This window comes from Toxotes jaculatrix, chromosome 16 (assembly GCF_017976425.1).
Source record: "Toxotes jaculatrix isolate fToxJac2 chromosome 16, fToxJac2.pri, whole genome shotgun sequence".
Lineage (NCBI taxonomy): Eukaryota > Metazoa > Chordata > Actinopteri > Toxotidae > Toxotes > Toxotes jaculatrix.
The window spans coordinates 8,149,932-8,171,804 of NC_054409.1; the positions used below are offsets into that span (position 1 = coordinate 8,149,932).

The following is a 21,873-nucleotide window of genomic DNA, read 5'->3' on the forward strand; positions in this document are numbered from 1 at the left end:
TCCCATTTTTTAAATCAGGCAGCAGAGAGAGGGGAGCAGTAAAATAAAATTAAAATATTGACTGACCTGTAGTTATTTGTTTAGTACGCGTACTGTTTATAGAACCAGCATTAAATTGAAAACAGCATGGGGCTGTGATCCATAGACCTTTGTCTACTGTATTTACATCTGTGTGTTAGCACTTTGAAAGGTTTTTCAGATATTCTCTTTGAAGGAATTTAGATAGAGTTGAATAAGAAAATCAATATCACTCTGATATCTGTAATTTCTATATTTGGGTGGCGACTAGAGACTGGTTTGCCGACAACTTAGCCTCTAATAGCCAGTTTGACCTGGACTGATAAGTTGTGCAGGAAATGTTTATCTCATTAAAGATTAGTTAACTGGTTCGCATCTGCAATTGTGGTGGGTACATTGAGTCAGTCAGGCGTTTTTATAATTTTTTAGTGGAAGAAATGATGAAAACACAAACTCAGGGGAGGGAGGGTGCTCATCTCAGGACCTTTAATGTGGAAAAAAGCTTAAAAACACTTAATGTCAGTGTAAAGTAACATCTTTTCATATTATATTTTCTTTCTTCCTGTAACACATGAATTCCTGAGTGTCTAAAATGTTGAGCTTCCCTCTGGACCATAAAGTAATGACAGTCCTGGACTAACAATGACCAGTGACTAACGCAAACACATACAGACCCAGACAATTTCAGTGTCACGATCACCTGCCATTATCACAGTGGATGGACAGTCAGCCCCTGCTGATACTGAGAAGATTAAAGTATGTGTATGCAGCTGAGACTGACAGATGCATTTGCATCTTGCTAGAGTGAGTAATAAACTAGAAGTTGTCTGTAAATTGTCTGTTTCATAGTTTCATTTGGACTCATGGTTTCAGTAAATGGTGTAAAAGGTTTCAACATATATACTCCGTGTATGTTTTGCCTTTTGTCCTCAGTTCTACGGAGCTCCAGACCTGTACGAGTCCATGCTGAAATACTTAAACATCGTCTTCACAGCCCTCTTCACGCTGGAGTGCATCCTCAAGATTATTGCCTTCGGTCCACTGGTGAGCTGTCGAGAACATATGCTGCGCTGCACTCTGCAAACACTCGCCAATTATTCACTGTTGTGTTTCCGTTTACACACAGGAAGGAAAATCTCTCTTTGGACATGTGAAACAGCCAGAAAAATTAGACTGAGGGTGTCTGCCTTAGACTGCTGTAACTGTGCTCGTGGTCCTCAGTTCATTTAATCCTTGTTAAAGTTAAAGTGATTTACATGATTGTTTTGATAAGTGGTCTGTAGTGTCAGGAGATGGGGACACAGTCACACTAAGAGAAACTTGGAGGGGTGTTTCTTGAAGGATTTTGAAAATAGAGTATCAGAGGGTTTATAACATTAAAAGCAGTAAATAAAAGATGCAAAGTAATGTTTTAATGCTTTTTAAGGCTTAAATTCAGGAATAAGGAGGGTGAGCTACTAACAAAAAGAGGGGGCGAACACAAGGGTGTGCAACAGGAATAAATCTTCTCGCAACATGGGGCCGTCTGCCCTGCAGCGAGGCATTTCATCTCTGGCTCCGTTCCATTTACAAGGCCCATTTATTAAATAGCTTTTCTCACACACCACTTACCTCCACCTGTTTAGCTGTTAAGACCAGACGGATGGGCTTGCATCTGCCGGTATAAACACTCGGCTGCTGCATCTCTTTAGACTGCAGCTGCAGGGCCTGGCACCAGCCTCTGCCCTCAGGATCTGGATGACTGACCAGTCTGGGGGGGGGTCCAGACTGCAAGCAGCAGCACGGCAGTCAGTTTATGCAGGGGATTGTGTCAATATTTTTGTGTGCTGCACATGCACATATAGATTTTTGTTCCCAGGAGGATGTCTGGATTTCGCTGTGGATTTTGTGTATTTGCAGTCTTTTAGTTTTTTTTTTTTTTTTTTCCTTCAGTCAATAGGAACATTGAACATTTATGTGTATAGTTAACTATATGCATAGAGTGTTACTGGGCACTTAAATGAGCAGAATCATGTCCTGTTAAAGTTTATGTCCCGCAGAGGCTGTGTCAACTTGTTCCAAAAGTGGTGGATTTTTTTCCATATAAAAAGTAAGAAAGATACTAAGGAGAATAAAAACACAAATGAAATGAATCAAATACGCGCACCATTTTAAAGTTTGAATGAACTCTCTGTGTCCAGTCTCACCTCTTGTGTTGTCTTTGTCTTGTAGAACTACCTGAAAGCAGCGTGGAACGTGTTTGACTTAGTGACTGTGCTTGGAAGCATCACAGACATCCTGGTCACAGAGATCAAGGTAAGTGATGACCTTTGCCCTCCTGGTTGGTGTCCTCAGTTTCACCAGCCAGTCTCCCATGGGTCACATGGGTTCACACTCTCAGCTGCAGCAGCGGTTGAGACTGTAGTTGCTTATATAGTGAACATAATTTACATTAGGTTTGCAAATAATGATTTTTTTCATAATAATTTAGTCTACTATTTTTTTTTTGATTAATTGATGAATATAAAAAGTCAAAGTGAAAAATGTTCATCACAAGCCCACGAGAGCTGACCTCTTCATGTTCCTTGTTTTGTTTGACCAACAGTTCAGAAACCAAAGATACTCAAATTACAAGGATAGAAAAGCAGAGAAAAGCAGCAAATCATCAACAATTATTTACATTTTCATTACAGATGTGTCTTTTTTCTTATCTGAACAAAGTGTTTCGTTTTCAAAAATCATGGATGTAGAAGTCTGTGCTTTGCTATGCTCTCATGCTCCCAGTCCTCAAACCAAAAGCTCAGCCGAGCAAACCAGGAGCAGACACATAAAATCACGAAAATCAATACAGAAAACGAAAATGAAAATCAATACTCAGAGATGAAAATGAAAATCGATACATAAAACAGAGGCAGGCGGAGGGCAGCAGGAGGAACGTTGCTGCTATTACGGTTTGGGGCATTTAGTTCCTTCTGTTGAACTACAGCAGAAGACAAATAGACAAAACCATTTGATTATGGAGACAGAGGACTGAGGCTGGGTACTGTAGCTTTCTGTTTGGCAAAGTCGGTCTCTCTCTCTCTTCTTGTGATCATTAGTCTTCTTTTCTGTCTCTTCTCTCTCGCTTTCCCTCTCTGTTTTTTTCTCTCTCTTTTGCTGTTTCCATCTTCTGCTGTGTCTTTCCTGGCGCCTGTGCCCTCACTCTGTCACATCTGACACCTCTAGACGGTAAGTGGCTTTTCTTGTTGGCTTGTTGGTCATTTCCCCCCAGTCAGTGTGCGTGTGTGTGTGTGTGTGTGTGTGTGTTGTTCTCTCCCTCAGTCTTGGTTTAAAGTGTCGACCCACTGAATCCACAGTGTGACATGGTATAAAAGAAGAGGATCTATTCAACTGTTAGAGGTTGATGCTTTAACAACGACACAATCATCCAGAGCAATTTCAGTGGCATAAGATCTGATGTTAAAGTGTACGCTGCAAAAAATGTAACAAGTGCTTTAGTCTGTCAGGGTCCTACACTTCCTGTTGTTAGCATGAAGATTTAGAGCTAAAATGAGATCAGCGCATCAGCATAAAGAGACTCTTGATTCTACAAAGACCTTGAAACTAGTTGTTTTGGTTTTCAGCTCATTTACATGATCTCATCCCGGGGCATGTTTTTGTGCTTGTTAAAAAAATCATGAGCTCAACAGACTCAGCCACTTGTTGCTGTGTCTGACATTTTTACAGCGCAAGTCAACTTTGGTTAAAGAAAAGTGAAAACACAGATTTTCACACAAGTGATCGAGTCTTTTTCCATCTGTTCTGACTGGATTCAGACAGTTTCATTCATTGTTGTATTTTGGTTTTTGACTTTCTGTCTTTCAAAAAGTAAGGCATTGAATCTACTGATTTAATAGGTTATTGATTTATTATATAGATAATGTTATGAAACTGTCTAGGTTGTGTCACTTCCATTTATATACATTTATATAAAGTTATACCACTGTATACCACTGTATCTCACAGATTCTTTTCTCCCCCAGAACAAGATGATCAACCTGAGTTTTCTGAGGCTGTTCAGAGCTGCTCGTCTCATCAAGCTGCTGCGGCAGGGCTACACCATCCGCATCCTGCTGTGGACCTTCGTTCAGTCCTTCAAGGTGAGAAAACATGCAGGGGGAATTTAAACATGCCACCAAACAGTGTGTGCCTCTGGATAAGTATATAAAACTTATTAGTAAGTAAATAAAGTGTACTTGTGTAGCATATATTATACAGAAAGAGATTAAATGAATCTATGCTGGAAAATTAGAAGTAAATAAGAATGCAGATGCTTCATTCCACAGAGATTTTAAAGTTGACCATGTGGGTTCGGTTGATTTTGTAGCTGAATAAATGGAAATCAAACAGAAATACACACAAATAGTGGGATATAAGGCTCAAAATCAGGCAGAGACGCTGCAGGATTCCTCTGTTATTGTTAACATCGAACTAAAAAGCTCTCAGGACACAGCAGTATCACACAGTGCTGGTTTGCTTTCTAAATCCACTGGGACAAGTCGAGTTAATGCGAAGCGCCGGGCTGCAGCCGAGGGAATTTATAGCAGCTTTAATGTCAGTGGTGAGAGCTTTTAAACCCAATGAAAATGGACAGTCGCTGCAGAGTGTTAAAAGGTGCCTATTTAATTACAACAAATGTTCACCTCCTCCTCACAGAGATATAAATAGCTGGTTAAAAGAATCAACCCTGCAGGTCAGGCTGACTGCTCCGTTTCTTAAATAAGACTGTAAAATCTTACAAAGGCGACTAGTCCTCTGTGGAGAATCAGCTTTGTGTGTGTTTGTGTGTGTGTGTGTGCGTGTGTGTGTGTGTGTGTGTGTGTGTGTGTGTGTGTGTGTGTGTGTGTGTGTGTGTGTGTGAGAGTGAGCAGTGAATGTGTGGAAATTTGAGGTGACGTGTGTCTGTTTGTGCTCTTTTAGTGTCTTTAAGCTGTATTGGTGTGTTTGTTTTCAGGCTCTGCCGTATGTCTGCCTCCTCATTGCCATGCTGTTCTTCATCTATGCCATCATTGGAATGCAGGTGAGTGGGGACATGACCAGCTGTGCTGAGCAAGTCTGAATGTAATGATCTACACAACTGTTTTTGTCAGTCAGGGGTGCAGGGTCCAGTTCCTTTGTGAGGTCCTAGTTTGTGCTGTTGATGTGTCAGATTTCATTTGCTGTGAACTGATTTGTAGTGTGTCCACTTTAACACCACAAACATCGACCTCTAACATTTCCATAAAGCTGAATCAATAAAAATATAATATTACAAGCTTCAAAAACAAGTATGTATATTGCATGGATAGAACATTGTGCAGATATTGGATTTTTCAGAGGTAATATAGAGCGTATCCAAAGGATTAAGTGATCCTTATTCCCCTCGTAGTATATGAAACATTGTCATGGTATTTGTGCTGAAGAAGGAACCAGTTGCTGCTCCTGTACAGGGTCAAGATGCTACATACATATTTGACTTGCTGTCAGGTCTCCTGGGCCCAGCAGCCAGTGTTTATAGGCTGGCAGGATAGACACGCCAAGGGGCAAATAAAAATTTAAAAAGAGGCCTACTGGTTGTTTTACTGGACTCACCGAGGGACATCAGAAACGTTGGCAGTCATCCACACTCTGTCCATTCAATTACAGTTTCAAATCAATGAGGATTTGTTGGAATGATGTTAAATAAAAACATGTTGACAAAGCCTGTACATGAGCAGAGTGACTGTTAGATGAATACTAAACAAATACATTGTGTGCATAGTATACTGTGAGGAAAAATCAAGATTTTTTTTTTTTTGCACACATGCATCTGCGCTCATGCAAAATAAGCAGCAATTAAAGTCAAAGTTTGAAAAAAAAAGCCCACTTCAAATCAGAGGTAAGTGCATGGAGAAGAAAAAGAAATATAGTAATCTCTCATGTAAAAAAAAACCTCAGGGCCTTTGAAGACTTGGCGAGGGGCCATGTTTGTGTGAGGCTCAAGGAAAAACCCTGTTGTGGTCTCTGTGCTGCAGTAGTTTATTATAACAGCAGCTTTACATTCAGAGTTTGTTTTCAGTAAACACCAACTACTCTCCTGCTGTCTCAGGTGTTTGGAAACATTGAGCTGAATGAGGAGACGGCCATAAACCACCACAACAACTTCCAGACCTTTTTCCAGGCCTTGACCCTTCTCTTCAGGTAAACCAGCTCCCATATTCCAAAAAATAACGTACGGCAAATAATCCAGTAACTACTGATAACGCTCACTGCTGCTCCCATCACTGTGGAGCAGTGTTTACATTCCCTTTGTGTACGTGTGTGTTTACCTTCGCTGTGATTTGTGTGTCTTCCAGGAGTGCGACAGGCGAGGCGTGGCACGAGATCATGTTAGCGTGTCTCAGTGAGCGTCCGTGTGATAAGCTCTCAGGAACTGTAGGGAAGGAGTGTGGAAGTGACTTTGCCTACTTCTACTTTGTCTCCTTCATCTTCCTCTGCTCCTTCCTGGTCAGTACGAAGGAGAACAGATGGCCGTCCCATCCTGTCTCACACTGTGTGTGTTCTGACTGACAGAAATTATACAGGAGTTTGGTGGTTTTGCATGTTTTCAGCTACGAGCTGGAACTTTGTTTAACTTGGTCAAATGTAGATTATTGTTACTAATGCTCACCTTTTTTTTTTTTAACTGATCTGAACTGATTTAGGCTTATTCTCCCCTAGATTCTGTGTCCCCATGAACCCAAAATTTATGCTTCCTGCTGTGAGAAAACCCTGTTCGCAGTTTACAGCAAACAAGGTCATCTTGCAGTGAGCGTGACTCAGAAAATGCTGCCAGTTAGAGAAAGAGAGAAATGGGAAGAAAATGCAAATGAGCTGCTGATAATGTGACAAAAATCCAGTTAAACCACAGAGTGTTGGCACTTTAAATGGAATTTTTAATCAGTGCTTCACCTAGATTTTTGTATTACTGATTTTTAATGCAACTTCCACAAATTTGAAAAACACAGTAATCAAAATAAACAGATCCATTTACGGTTGGTTTCAAATTAAACTCACAGGATTAAGAAAAACAGCGATAGATAAATGATTTCCAACAACAGTGTTGCTGTCATAAAGCAGCAGTGGAGATGCAAAGGGGGTCAGTTCTGAAAAGATGCACGAAGGTCAGCACTAATGTAACACATATGATTTGTTTTTGGGCTAAGAACAAACAAAACCACCAATATGGTTGTTTAAATAGAAATTCTTCTCTGCTTACATAATCTAAATTATACGGTTTTATAATTACAAGTGTTAAATAGCATCCTTGGTCTTTAAAAATCCTCTTCACTAATCTTCTAATCTCTCTTTTCAATTTTGTAATTTGGCGTTTGGTATATTTCTATACATTATTAATGTGTTTTACACGCTTGTGTTTTCATTCACCAGATGTTGAACCTCTTTGTCGCTGTCATCATGGACAACTTTGAGTACCTGACCAGGGACGCCTCCATTCTGGGGCCACATCACCTTGATGAATTCATCCGTGTGTGGGCGGAGTACGACCCTGCTGCCTGGTAGGTGTTGCGGCTCATCTCTGACTTGTGGCAGCCAGTGTCAGTGTTAAATAGAAAGGGGGTTTGTTTTTGAAAGAGAGGGAGGCGGGCGAGGCAACACGAAACTCTCAGAACGGCTTCTGAGTTCCAGCAGGATGATTCTGTGACATGGAAGTGTGGAAAAATCCCGTCTTAGCGGCGGTGGGTGAATGACATTAAGCCTGAGCCTGGAGCGTTGGCTGAGGCTGGTGACGAGCCCCCTGTCGGCCGGACTGATGCATGTAAATCCAGCGTTCCGCTCGGCGTCCACTCAGCCCTCCTCGCTGCTAAGCTGGCGGGCTCTAAAGCTCCTCAGCCTGTCACTGTGGTGTGAAGAGAAACTACTTCTATTCCTCCAACAAGGGAGTACAGGTTTATGTCAGCGGCCTCTCTGCCCCTTACACCCACACTGTTTAACTTGACTAAAGCACAATACAAGTTTTAAGCGAGACAGTGTGAGGTGTAATCTGTCTCAGATTATGTAAGGCTCATTAAGTTTTAACGAAGGCTTCACAGGAGCCTTGTCAGTGAGTCAGGACTCCAGGAGAGGTGTGAGATGTGAAATATGAAATTGCCATCACCTAACAGACGTAAAGGGGGAGGAATTGTTATTTATTCCTCTGAATATAAATGAGCTGCTCTCAGAGCTGCCTACAGTAACATTCAGCATATTTTCAAGTTTTTTAACTTGTCATTAAGTCAGGTTGCAGAGAGAAATGTATTTAAATCATCGTTTTCAGTTTGTATTGGTTTTTACAGGTGTGTTTTTTTAAAGGAGCAGATTGGTTTGAACTAATTTAACTTTTATTTCCCTTACAGATGAAAAAAGTTTGGGTGTTTTCTCCTGCACAAAGATTATAACCACTTGAGTTTCCAGTAAACACACGTAGTCACGTCCTGTTTTTTTCCTGGAAATGCGTGTTTTAGAGGGTAGTTTACATTCCACAATAAATTGCCGACATCTTTTACATGACCTAACAACTTTCTCCACCAGAGATTTATTCCTGACATTAAAACATACAGCAATCATAATCAAACAGAAATCAAATATAATCTTTTCAAAATGAACACGTTCACAAATTTATTCAGAAAAATAAAAACTGAAACCAAAGAGCTGAGTAGATTTTATTCTTTATGCTGCTACATCTAGATAGTTCCTGAATGTTAATGCCATCTAACAGGTAATAAGATACTATAGATGTAATGAAATAACCTGTGACCTAACCTTTTGAACGTGTCTCGTCTTTTTCAGCGGGAGGATATGCTATCAGGATATGTACAAATTGTTGCGTTTTATCTCGCCTCCTCTGGGCCTGGGGAAGAAGTGCCCTAACAGGGTGGCTTATAAGGTTTGCACTCCCACACAATCCTTTTGTTTACAAAGGGACTGTGATGGTTTTGGACTGTGAATGTCTGTTCTCATTCCCCGCGGTGCCGGAGAATGACCCGACCACACATGCACACAAACACACATCAATCCTCCACTAACCAGCTGACAGGTAACCATGGCGAGTGCAGGAAACAATGCCGCAAGTCAGGCTCAAACAAGCGGCATCCCATGTGATGTCGAAAATTTTCCTGCTTCGGAACACAGGAGTGAAAGAGGAGTGGGCAGTGAAGAGAGAGCATTGTGTGCTTTGTTTCCACTGTGGTTACTGCTGATGTCTCTTAGCATGCAGAAACAGAGGGCTTCTTAAAGGAATACTCCACCAAAACTTTTGCAGTCAATCATTTGAGTCTGAAACACCAACCCCCCCCTCAGAAGGTGGCTCGGAAAAGTTTGTAGCGGCTGCTTTTTGAAGGATGATAGTTCTAGTGAGATTTGGTTATGGTGGATTCCAGTGGCCCACAGTTAATCTACTTCTCTCCTGTTGATCATGATTTTTTGATGTTGACTTTGAGGTTGACTGTGAACAGGGTTAGGGTTGGTATTTTTGGCCCTGCAGTACCAGTGGGGCCACTAAACTAAAATCATGGTATGGCCTAATGTTGTTCTCAAGGGGCTGAGATCCCCACTTTCATTGAAATGAGGTGGTTTCAGAAGTTTCTGTTGGCATTTTACTTTTGAATGCCGTGAAACTGGGTTACCATCGGAGTCCATTCTAACCACTGTGAGGGTTAGGGTTACCAACTTAAGTTACAAACTTCTTAGAGCCAGCTCTTGAGCCTACAGGTGATGAGTGTTTCATACTCAAAAGATAGATTTTCGGTGGAGTATTCCTTTAACATAAAATGCACTCTCATTCCCAAGTGCATATCTTCCACCAGGATCCCTCCATCCAGCATTTCTGTACAGGGAATCCTCCGGAGCATCCTCCCCTGTTTCTTTCTCTGGGATCCATTCCTGAATCTGTAAATCCAGCTAGGATGGCATTCCAGATCATCATATCCTAGAAATCTTATTAACAAGGATTTCTGTGTCTCCCTCTTTTTTCCCCCTCCCATTCCCTCTTTTGGATTTTGCTGCTTTCTGTTATAATACAACTTCCCCTACTCCTTTTAATCCCTTTACCTCCTCATCTGGGAAATCTCCATCCCTCCTCCCATGGCCTTCCACCGTCTTTCCCCCGGGAAGCGGCCGCATGACTTACCGTGATATGTACAAGATGCTTCGCGACATGTCTCCTCCACTAGGTTTGGGAAAGAAATGTCCTCCCAGAGTCGCCTATAAGGTAGAATTGCTCCTTCCTCCTCCCTCCCTTCCCTCCTGCAGTCACTGCTGGTTCCCTGCTTCCACCTGTCAAACATCTTCAGGCTTCTGTCAGTGTGTCACAGTCAGTATCTTCTGGCCTGCTGTTGTGCTGTTCTTTCTTTTCATCTGTGAATCTCCGTGGTCTTTTCCTGCTCTGTGAGGGTTTGTTGTACACTCTGTTAAGCTGCTGTAGGGCCATGAAACACTAATAAACGAAAATAGACAGAGCATAGTGAAACCATAATATTCAGCATATCTCCATGAAGTCATCTTGGTGAGAAAAGAAGATGTGTTGGATTTCAAAACAAGAGCACCAGCTGCTGGTAGAAAGTAAAAAAGATGTTCTGTCTGTTTGGTAGTTATAGCTGCAGTAATAAATATACTTAACATTTAATGAAATGGCCTTGTAAAACGTGAAACTTGTTGGACCCACAGAGAATTAACTCTGCTGCCCCACTGAGCTTCTTAGCCTTTTTTAGCTCATAGTTTTGGTTCTAGAAACTAAAGAGCCAGATATTTTCTTCAGGAGTTAGTTTGAAACTTAGCTCCATTTATGAGTTCAGGATTGTATGTTACTCTGCCATTTGTTCACATAGCTTTTTTTTGTGATTACACACGTCTACAGGCTGTCTGAAATGATAAAATATTTGCCTGGGGCGACTGTACTGTGCTGTGTTCTGGCCTACCTTAGGCTAAAGAAGTGGAATTAACATACATCCAGTGAAGGAGAGGAGCAGAGTGGATTTAAATCATTGGTCTTCCCACGGGCACACATTTTATTATTCTGAGCTGAATGTAGACATCAGTGAGGTCAAGAACATACCTTTGACGATTCAACCCACTGGATAACTGGAAAAACAATAGCATTTTGTTTTCCTGCTACACTGTGGGCAGAGATTTAGGGACAGAAACATCCCAGATTTATCATGTGGAATAGAAATGCAGCTCCAAGCTTTCAAGTTTTGTTTTTTTTTTTTTTTTTTTGCGTTCAGCTGCCCTGTAGTGGCCAAAATGTAATTATACTAGCTGCAGCCTAGTAGGATATCTCTGCAGGATGGTGGCCTTGAATAAAATAGACATTGTCACATGTGTCCCATGATTATATGTAAGACTTGTACATGGGTGAAGTGGGAGTAAAGTGTACAGTTCAACAATCCCCAGGTAGTCCCTGTGCCAGCTGCTTACCTCTTAGCATGCAGACTTAATGTGAGTGGTTCCAGTGCATGCACAGCTGTCGAAATGAATCACATTTAAAACAGCCCTGCCCTTGCCCCAGTTAAAAATGTCTGGGTCTGACGTGGTGGCATCGCCAAATATAACTCTTGTTTTTGTGAATCGACAGGGAAAGACACAAACAAAGACAGAGAGAGCGGCAGTGCACTTGAGAGCAAGGCTAGCATTTTCCCCGATCGCTATTCCTCAAGTTCGTTCCCTCCCACTACTTTGCCATTGATCATGCTCCTTCTTAACTTCCCTTCCTAAAGAGCACATCTTCCCCTGATAGTCACCTGTTACCTTCTAGTTTCCTGTTTTATGTTCTGTCTTCAGGCGAAGCTTTGCTCTCGCTTTTGAATAATCTGTCTTTCATCACCCTGTCTAGAGATTTCTGTGTGTGTGTGTGTGCGTGTGTGTGTGTGTGTGTGCATGTTAAGTCTTTGTCTGCACACGTGTCCTCTGCATATGAGCTTTGAAGGTGTCTTTCTGTTTCTTTATTTGTTTGTTGTTGCTTATGTCTGCTCTCTGTCCCTCTTTCTGCAAGAGGTGTAGATGTTTTCCAGTGAAGGCACTAACTCCCCCTCTTTCTCCTTCATTCCTTGCCTCTCATCTCTCCATCCCTTCATCTGTTTTGCTATGATCCCTGAGTGAATATACTTTCTCTTTTTCTGTTTTGCCTCCACACCACTGGTTTGAGGAAAATGGGAACCATCAGCTACACTTTTACTTTTTTTCCCACAAATGTTGTTAGCCCTTGATTTTATATTCTTTTAAATTAGATGTTCTATATCCAGTGCATGTCTGTGCCTCCCTCCAGCTTCACTGTGAATGTGTCGTACTAATTCAAACATTCATGTGTGTATGAATCACTTCAGTGCAGCATTGATCCAGCAGCCCTGCATGGCATGGAATTATTCTATCATTTTCTACTTTTTACAGTCAATGACTGATGAATGATAGTGATTAAATAATAATAACTCAGCCTCTGTTCTGCCTAGTATTTACTACTAACAATTAGTGCAGAAATGTCAGGCCAGTCACTGGTACTTTTTCATGAACTTTATTTTAATTAACCAATTCATCATTTAATCTATGAAATGTCAGAAAACAGTCAGACGGCAGCTCCTGGTGACACTTTTAAACAGCTTGTTTTGTCCAAACAGCAGTCCAAAACTCAAAGACATTCAGTTTATGATGATACCAGCTCTCACTGGAGAAGCTAAAACCTGCAAACGTTTGGTGTTTTTGCTTGATAAATAACTTAAACTATTAATCCTTTAATGAAATTGTTGCCAGTCATTTCATGGGTTAATTAACTTGTGTTTTCAGCCAATTTTCTAAAACCACATCAGGATTTTTCATGATTCTGGTGCAGTGACCAGCTTTATTCTTTATTGGTTCAAGGTACAAACACATTTTTCTAGAAAACTCTTGAAATCAGCTGATTGGAAGTGGCTGATAAGTTTGTTGCGGAGACGCATCATCACCGATAAACGTGCACATGACAGCGAATGTGAAAGATACACACTTGATTTGTCTGAACTCAGACTGTGAAGCTTCACATTAACTTCAGCCGAACTTTAAAATACATTTTTCCACTGACTGAGGTCTTTGTGATTTTGTCCCAGATCTTTTATTATGTAGTCTCACAGTGGAATAGCTTCACAGCCATTATGGAGAGAAGGAGTGATTACCGTTAACTTTAAGCAGATTACATTAAGATCAAGTCTACATTTTGCAGTGTTTAAAGTACAGTAACAGTTGGTGAATAGGTGAGTAGATGTGTTCACAGAGCACAGAGGGCTGACCATCACAAGTTAAGGGGATTTGTATTAGTGTCATTGGAGCAGCTACAGCAACAGCACAGATGCCCTTCCATTCATCTCTTTAGTGCTGTTAGTGCTTAAAAAGACAAACAGAGAGACTATGGTGGACACTGAGGCTGAGGCCTTTGCTGGGACTGAAACAGTTCACCGGCTGGTAGACAAACAACTGACAACAATATTCCTGACAGATTCATCTATTAGGTCGTTTATCAAGCAAGAAAGTCAAACATTCAATGATTCCAGCTTTCTCAGTGTGAGGGTTTAAGGCTTTTCTCTGTTCTATCTGCTGTGGTAATCAGAAAAATAATCAACAGATTAATAGATAATGATAATATTCATTATTTGTGACAGTGAATCTTTTATGCCAGTTGTTTCATATTAGTGGTAAAGTTTGTCTGTATGTAGAACAATTTATTATTTGACTATTACTGAGATTTTTTCAGCTGGCTGATCAACCAGAAATGTTGTGGAAAGCCAAATGTTTCATTACCCGTCCTTTAACTGAACTTGTAGTTACATCTTAAATCCAGCCTCTTTTCCCTGAGCTGTTGATTGTGCGTTCCTGGTTCATGGCCCCTCCTCTCTTGCTTCCGTTCCTCTCAGCGATTGGTGAAGATGAACATGCCCATTGCAGATGACAACTCGGTGCATTTCACCTCCACGCTGATGGCCCTGATTCGCACAGCCCTGGAGATCAAGCTGGCATCTGGTGAGAGACTAAAACTACAAAATCCAGAATCCCTCGTGGCTGCACTGACGGCTCTGATGTTAATGTGAATGCTGGTGATCGCTGTGGTGCAGATTTGATGTGACATGTTTGTGGGTGCGTCCCCAGGGGTCCTGGCGCAGCGTCTTTGCGACGTTGACCTGAAGAGGGAGATAAGCCGAGTGTGGCCCAACCTGTCGCAGAAGACTGTCGACCTGCTGGTGACGCCACATAAATGTGAGCTACGGTTCTGTTCGGGTTTTACTGGGCTCTATTAGAAACAAGAAAAAAAAACTTTTAGGACGTAAAAATTTCTTGGTAAGATGAAGATTTAAGTCTTTCTCAAAACAAATCAAAAAGCCTGCCAGTGTGGTGAGATCATTTCAACTCATTGCTAAAACAGGATCAAACATTTGATTGATCAATAATAGATAAGCAATAATAGAAAGTGCAGAGATTTCTTGATAAGATTCAGATGTTCTGCGGTGTGGTCCTTTGCGTACTCTTCATCTAGTAAACATGAGTAAAGCACAGCTCAGTTCACACCCACACTGTTCTGGCACATACTGTCCATGTCTCTCTCTCTCTGAGCTGTACTTTGTTGCTCATCTGGCACCATCTGCTGCCCTGATGGAGGAACTGCATCTCCGCTTTCTCCTCTAGACAACGAGCTGACTGTGGGGAAAGTCTATGCAGCTCACATGATCTTTGACTACTACAAGCAGAACCGTGCCAAGAGACTCCAGCAGCAGCATCCTTCAGGAGGACCTCAGGTACAGCACGTCACCAAACTGTTGATGTAAAGAGCTCGGTGGAATTCAGTGGGTGTCTGTGTCAGTCTAATGACTCCTGACAACTGCTGCTGATCTGTTGTACAGAGTAAATTGGGGGCGTTGTTCCGCCCTGTGCTGCCCCTCACTCACCTACAGGAAGCAGAACCACCGATCTGCAGCCCCAAACAGCCCCTCCCACCCCAACCTATGCCAGAGGCCCCGCCCTCCTCCACCACCACCGCCACAGCTGCCACCTCAATAAGCAGGGACACAATGTGAGTACATGAAGTGTTATTCAGTAAAAACAGGTGGGGTGTCCCACATCATATTCTATAAAAGTGGTTTTCAGCCTTTAATGAAAGACGGACAGTGACTCTGCTGGCCTTTCTTCAGTGAGCCCAGACCGAGACGAGAATCTACAGCCAGCAGTCCACAAGCAGAACTACTGTATGTTGTATATATAGTTCCTTTATGGATGAATGTGAGCTGCCTCAGGGAGACAGTGTAGTGAACATAGACGTGGAGTAGTGTGAGGAGACATGGATTGATTGGACACCAGGTAAGCAACTGGACTAGCTGCAGACGTCTGGTGGCAGCTGTGCTATTTGCTGAAAACCAGGGCCAGGTTTGATGAAAATGTTTGCCTTCTGAAAGAATTCAACGGTTACAAGGACATTTTGAGTATAGCAGTATAAAATCTCCTCCTGTGTGTAGTGTAGAAAAATATCTTTGGCTTAAAATAAATCAGTCTTTAGTTTTACAAGAGGCTAAAGGACTAAAAAACTAAACTAACTAAAAAAGCCAACTAAAATAATAATATTTGTGAAATTGGCTCCCGATCCTACAACACTGATTAGTGCCAATATAACACTCTGAATGTCTGTATGCAGATTAAACCAGAGGAGTGCCATAAAACATTCCCAGTCCGGAGATGTTTCTCAGGCATCACAGAGGCCCAAAGGCCGGAGGAAACTACAGAGGGGCCAATCAGAGGATGTGCCATATTCCACCAGACCTCAGGTACAAAAACATCATTTAAATGTTATTTTACCATCTTACTTTCTGTGAATTCTGTGTCCTCTATTTTTCTCTCATACAAGCTTCATGTTCTTCTTGGTTTTCTTTCAGGAACAGGTTGAACTGAAACAGGTGGAGAACATTTCAGATACAGAGGGATATCCCAGCCTGGAAGGCCACAACAGAGCAGCTTCTCTGCCCCGACTCAATGCTGAGTACTACGTAAGCTCCTCAGTGCTCATGATGCCATGTTTCCTGTTTTACAGCTGCATTCTTGTGATAATATCAAGCTTGGAAAATGCAGACACTGTGGATACCTTAGATTTTTCCCGATAAAACAGACGAACACAAGACACTGGAAAGGGCTGAAAAGGGCTGATGGGATGCTGAGTGGTAGCCAGTTAGTGAAAGCAGCCGTGAGCTAACAGAAGCAGAGTTGCTCTCTGTCAGTCTGCATCAGTTCATCCTGCTGATGCTGACCTCTCTAGTCTCACTGTTTCCCATTCAGGACAGAGACGGACACAGCAAAGTGGACATCATCAAATCCGTTTGATTAATAAACTTACATACATTCTGTTGTTTGTGTACAAGCTAAACAAATGAGACACAACCAATCCATTACTGAGTTTTAGAGATGCTGGTCAACATAGTTTTAAAATCTGAACATCTGTTTCTCACTGCCTCCAGTCTTTATAGTCCAAATATTAAATATTAAAAAGACCAAACAAGCACAAAAAATTATTCTGTGGATAGAAAGGAGTTATCACGTGGTACCAAAATATTGCTAGACACGAGAGATCCACAGCATCTGTACTATCCATATTTCCTGATATTGAATTGCTCTGGCCAGACAGTTCAAATGATACAATTTATTCAGCCCTTTTATTTTATATTATTTTCATAGAAACTAATTAAAGCATCTGTAAAATTATAATATTTAACATACTAACTTGATCATACAAATAGAACATGGGGGGAACTACCGCATGTGTAAATTAAATTTATTGGGAATCCTATGGATGCTATTTTTAAAATGCTTTACATGTATTTGATTTACTTACCAGTTAAATCTTAATATTATCAATCATCCTTACATTTCATACAATACTCACACTTACCCACAGTTCAGTAGGATCTAATCTAACAGCTGAGTTTTGCATGACTTCAGTAATCCTTTTATTTTTATGAATTTCACTTGTCATGTTGTGAGTTTCAGTAGCTGCTCTTGTCTGCTGCATATGGATGTCATGTCAGAGGATTTTTCTGTCCATCATCTCTGTGTTTCCTGGATTGTTTCACCTCTCTGATCTTGTCTGTTTAGCTTCACTCTTTATCGGCCTCTGTTTTTTTCTTCTTTTTTTTTTAAATTTGTCTGTCTCTCTCTGTCACCCTGCTCTGTCCCACAACACTTAACACGTGCTTTCCTTATGTTTATGTTGCGTTTTGATCTCTCACTCTCTCTTTCTCTTTAAAGGATAAGGCTGGCTTTATACTATAATTTTCTTACTGTCAACAGATCCCATGAAAAGACCAAATCCAACAATGTGCTGTTGTTTTGTTATTGTTCCATCACTCATTCATTTATGACTTCTCTGCTCTGTCTGTTACTCTCACGCACTCAAGTTCTTTAAAGATGTAAATGTTTTAAAGGTAGGTCAGACATAAATAGTTCCATAATTTAAAAAAAAACAAACCTCAGAGATTTATTAAAACAGCTTTTAACAAATGTTACTCAAGCATTTTTCTGTGGACTATTATCAGTGGCAGATTAATACATTTTTAGTGCTCTACTGAGTATTTCCAGCAGGATGGTGGATGTGGGATTGAGTAAAAATAAACTATTGTGTGTGTGTGTGTGTGTTCATGGTAATAAAAGAAAATGTCAGCCGGTATAACAGTGGCTCACTGATGTGTTTTAAATAGTTTCATTGCAGTTATGGAGAGATATCAAACTTTGGCTGCAGAGACGATACATGATCAATTCTTTGTTGGTTTTGGTCTTTTCATGGGATGTCAGTAGGAAAAATATAGGATAACACCAGTGTTATCACTTCTTCAGTCTCTTTTTCTCCTCCTCTGTCTTCCCTTTCTCCTAACTTCAATGCCCACTGCTAATGTTTTGCCCACCTCCCTCTTGTGTGTGCTGTCTGATAGCGGAGCCACCCTCGCCACGCCCCTGGGACCCACCTGGCAGTATGTACCACCTGTTGTGCCACCTCTCTTTTTCTTTTCTTCTTCTTCTCCTCCCTCCTCCTCTCGCCCTACCCCCTCTTTTTTCTTCTTCTTCGTCTCCCATGTCTGTGTTTGCCTCCATGTGCTCCTCTCATGTCAGTGCGGAGTACCCTCCCACCCCCATGGACAAAGTGACCCTCCTACATATAGAGTACACACTGGTCATCCCATGCGATTGCTGAAGGACACATTACACGCAACACGGAAATTTACATTACACACAAATCATACCCAGTTTCCACCCTTGGAAAACTATTCATGTGTATCTGGGGTACATCAAGCACTCTGTCCTGCTTTACAGCCATTATCTACAGCAGTACGATTCTACACTTTGGTAAAACGTGGTTGTGTGTGTGTGTTTTTTTTAATGTAGTAATGTGGTAGTGTGTAGTTATTTTGTGAGTCAGTGTGTGATTGTGAAACAAGGCAGGGACAGCACTGCTGCTTTCCTGCTTTGAAATAACAATTTTCTTTCAATTACGCCACTAAAAACCCGTCCAACTTTATCTGTCACTTTCAGTCTTAAAATCTTATTTTTCACACATCGAACGCAAAGCAAACCGAACAAGTCTGATTTTAGTCTTGAATCCCCCTCGCTTCAAGACTGTTTCAGTAATGTGAAAGAAATTGGGAAATTGTGACACTCTTTTTATTATTGTCAATATATGCCATTTATCTAAAAGGTAAGATTTTAAGACTGCTTACTAGAAGAAATGACTTAGTAATATGAATAATTTTTGCAGTGTTGTGATATTGTTATCACTGACTGTAGCTACAGGCTTGACTGTGATATGGTAGGAACAGGAGGAACAGCACAAACAGCCCAAAGCTGCCTGTAAAAGAGCAAGTAATGGAAAAAAAAACATAAATCCAAAAGCTTACAATATATAACTAAAAACATTTCTAGCCCTAGAGGACCCCAGGTGTTGGAAATCAAACCCCCAACATTTATATCGGTAGGTTATGAAATCATTAGATATAATATATGCAGTAAACCAGCAGGTGGGGTGGTGTCTTTGCTGCTGTTCCTGTTCCCTATCACATCAGTTTGGTACCTGGTAGCTGTACTGGTCAGTAAGATAAGAATTAGGTGGGGTGAATGTCAATGTCCTCAAAGAATTAGTCAAAGCATTAATGCACTGAGAAAGAAAGAGTGAATGTAAGACGTTACAGGAACATGCCACCGTATGCTTAAAGCCGCTATAATCATTTTTTCTTCACATTAACAATGGATCACATGATTACTGGTCTGTGAAAGGTATCAGTTGTAGTTCCCTTCAGCTCTACTGAGCATTTTAGAGTTTTCCAACGCTTTGATTTGAACTTTGATTTCGTAGCCCACAACTTTACTGGTCTGGTTCACTTTAAACGCTGTCACTGCCATCAGCAGCAAACAACAGACAAAGTTAGCAGTGGGACAAACAGCAGTGGAGCATTTAGCTGCAAAAAAAGCCAGATATTTCCCTCAGGGCTTGGCAGAGACCAAAGCAGAGCAAAAAGAGAGAGAATCAAGGACTCACATTAATTTGGTAGAAAGAAAAATGACTACAAATGAATGCTAATATTGCTTGAGAGTCCTGAGTTTGGCCTACAAACTTACAGAGCAATCCTTCAAGCCAAGAAGCTGTTAGTGTTATTTGATACTGAAAACATCTTTAGCACACAGTTTTCCTTTACATGTCAGCTGTTTACAGAAAGATTTCACTTCTTTCTGAGGTGAGAAGAGACATGTTCAAATAGCATACAATGCTACAAAGGCCAATGGCAACACCCCACCTCTTCTTTGTTCACTAGCAGAGACGCCTGCTAGCTTACAAATTCTGTAAGTTCTGTAACGGTTAGTATTCAGGTTTTGTCACAGATTTGTGTTCATTCTTCTCAAACTTTTCCAACATCTTTGCCTGGAGAAGAACGGGTTGAACGCCAGTCTTTTGACTAAAGGTTGCCATCCACCAGTTGTGTCATTTGTGTGTCGTGGACGTATTGGTGATCCAGTACAAGTGGTTTGGCTAAAACCACCACAGCTGCCCCTCTGCTCTGCTTTCTCATCACGCCTCACCATTTTTCTCCTCCCCTCACAGCCGATTGTGGACCTCAGCCCTATAAGACGCTCAGCGTCCTCGCTGACACCGCAGAGCCACCAGGAGGCTGGGCTGAGAGGGTATGACCTGGAGCGACCTGACCTGGCCCAGTCCTCAACAGGGCCAGGGCAGGTTCCGGGCCAGGACAGAGCCCACCACCATCACCACCACCACCGCTGTCATCGACGAAGGGACAAGGACAAAGACAAGAAGCAAAAGTCCATGGATAGAGCTGCATCAGTGCAACCCTCCAGCACTGTCGGTGAGACAAAAAAATAAAAAGCAAACTTTTGTATTATAATCAGTGAAGATTTAGAACTGATACAGTGTCATTTGAAATGCTTTCATTCATGATAGGTTCTGTTAGAAACAGGTAAGGTCGTGTTCAGATTGACACAGAATACACCCCCCTCATTCATTTCAATGATACATTTATATGTCTGAGCGTCTGAACCAGGTTTGCAAAGTGCTAGATATAATCAGACCACAATCACAACACACAGTAAGCTCACATGCAGTAAAATGGACCTTCATTAAATTCAATACAGTCAGGTTTTATCACAAAGTAAAACAAGAGTTCCCTTATACCAGGAGTCATGTTTGTGGAGACGTCATAACTGAATGAGATTCTGGAGCGATTCATGGCTTGTGGTGGTCTTCAGCAGCAGTTATTTTTCCATGACAACTTAGCAAACTCCATCCACTGAGCTAAACCTTGAGTGCATGTTTGTTGTTTCTTCCCTGTCGTCCTGTTCCAATCACTCTCAGGCAGGTAGTCATGGAAAATGAAAAAAAGAAACTGAACATGTCAGTTCATTAGAATTTTCAGTCTCAGTTCACGTGTTTCATTATGTTTCGTTACATAACGCAGCAATATGAATTCATAAAAAATAGTGATGGCGTGCTTATAGAAAGTCGGCATTACTTTCATGGAGAGACAGAGATAACAGGCCAGGCTTTCCTTGTAAATCACTTGGATGTCTTAACATAGCTGCAGAAATTCTTTATAGGATTAAAGTTCCATGATCAGGTTATGTACTGAAGGTGAAGGGGTTTCTGCTGCACTTCAGCCGGGGATTTTACATGTCAGACTTTTCATCTGATTAGCAGAGAGAGAAAGTTGTGAGCTCTCTGAGGAAAAATCTGTTTTAAGGGGGATTTTCTTTTTTTCTTCATGGGCTTTTCCCTTTGTTCCCTCTGACCTCGATAGTCACATTTATACACTGCAGACTGAGACCTCCAGAAAGTGCTGGGATGTCTGATCTGCCCACAAACTTACACTTAGAGCCGCGAAATACAACTGGAAAAGGAACTTACATTTTCTTGCTCTGTAAAAACAGAAGGAAGTCACACCACACTGAGAAAGAGGTTTTGTCTTTTTTTTCCACACAAACATACACACACACACACACACACACACACACACACACACACACACACACACATACAAATAAACACATATTGTACAGTACTTTTAGCTGAAGTGAGTCAGGTAAAAGGCCAGAGAGAGAGAGAGAGAGAGAGAGAGAGAGTGAGAGGGAGGGAGGGAGGGGGGGACATAACGTACAAATTTCCCCTGAGTATCAAACCATAGACATTATGTGGTAACCAGACGCCTGCTGTACTGTTATTTTTGAATATTTTTGCCCATTAACAAAAAAAAAATGCCCCTGTTTTACATTACTATTTATCATTTGGAACAAATTATGTGTAACCTTTATTGAATAAGGTAATCTAATTGAAATCAAGATCTCTTTTGCAAG

The 21,873-nt window shown here is 41.3% G+C and overlaps 1 protein-coding gene across 3 annotated transcripts in view; it reads left to right on the top strand.

Annotated features, from left to right (window-relative positions):
- cacna1bb (calcium channel, voltage-dependent, N type, alpha 1B subunit, b) overlaps nt 1-21,873 on the top strand; it is a 145,431-nt gene that overhangs the window by 117,384 nt on the left and 6,174 nt on the right. For 2 of the 3 annotated variants that reach the window (XM_041059550.1, XM_041059552.1), the window contains 16 exons: nt 952-1,062; nt 2,230-2,313; nt 4,020-4,136; nt 4,991-5,056; nt 6,104-6,195; nt 6,351-6,501; nt 7,423-7,550; nt 10,144-10,240; nt 13,905-14,010; nt 14,137-14,244; nt 14,671-14,780; nt 14,886-15,055; nt 15,671-15,800; nt 15,909-16,019; nt 17,952-17,990; nt 20,111-20,372. In XM_041059550.1, coding sequence (XP_040915484.1) covers nt 952-1,062; nt 2,230-2,313; nt 4,020-4,136; nt 4,991-5,056; nt 6,104-6,195; nt 6,351-6,501; nt 7,423-7,550; nt 10,144-10,240; nt 13,905-14,010; nt 14,137-14,244; nt 14,671-14,780; nt 14,886-15,055; nt 15,671-15,800; nt 15,909-16,019; nt 17,952-17,990; nt 20,111-20,372 — 1,882 coding nt within the window. The remainder of the gene's footprint in view (nt 1-951; nt 1,063-2,229; nt 2,314-4,019; nt 4,137-4,990; nt 5,057-6,103; nt 6,196-6,350; nt 6,502-7,422; nt 7,551-10,143; nt 10,241-13,904; nt 14,011-14,136; nt 14,245-14,670; nt 14,781-14,885; nt 15,056-15,670; nt 15,801-15,908; nt 16,020-17,951; nt 17,991-20,110; nt 20,373-21,873) is intronic. The other variant, XM_041059551.1, reaches the window with a different exon arrangement.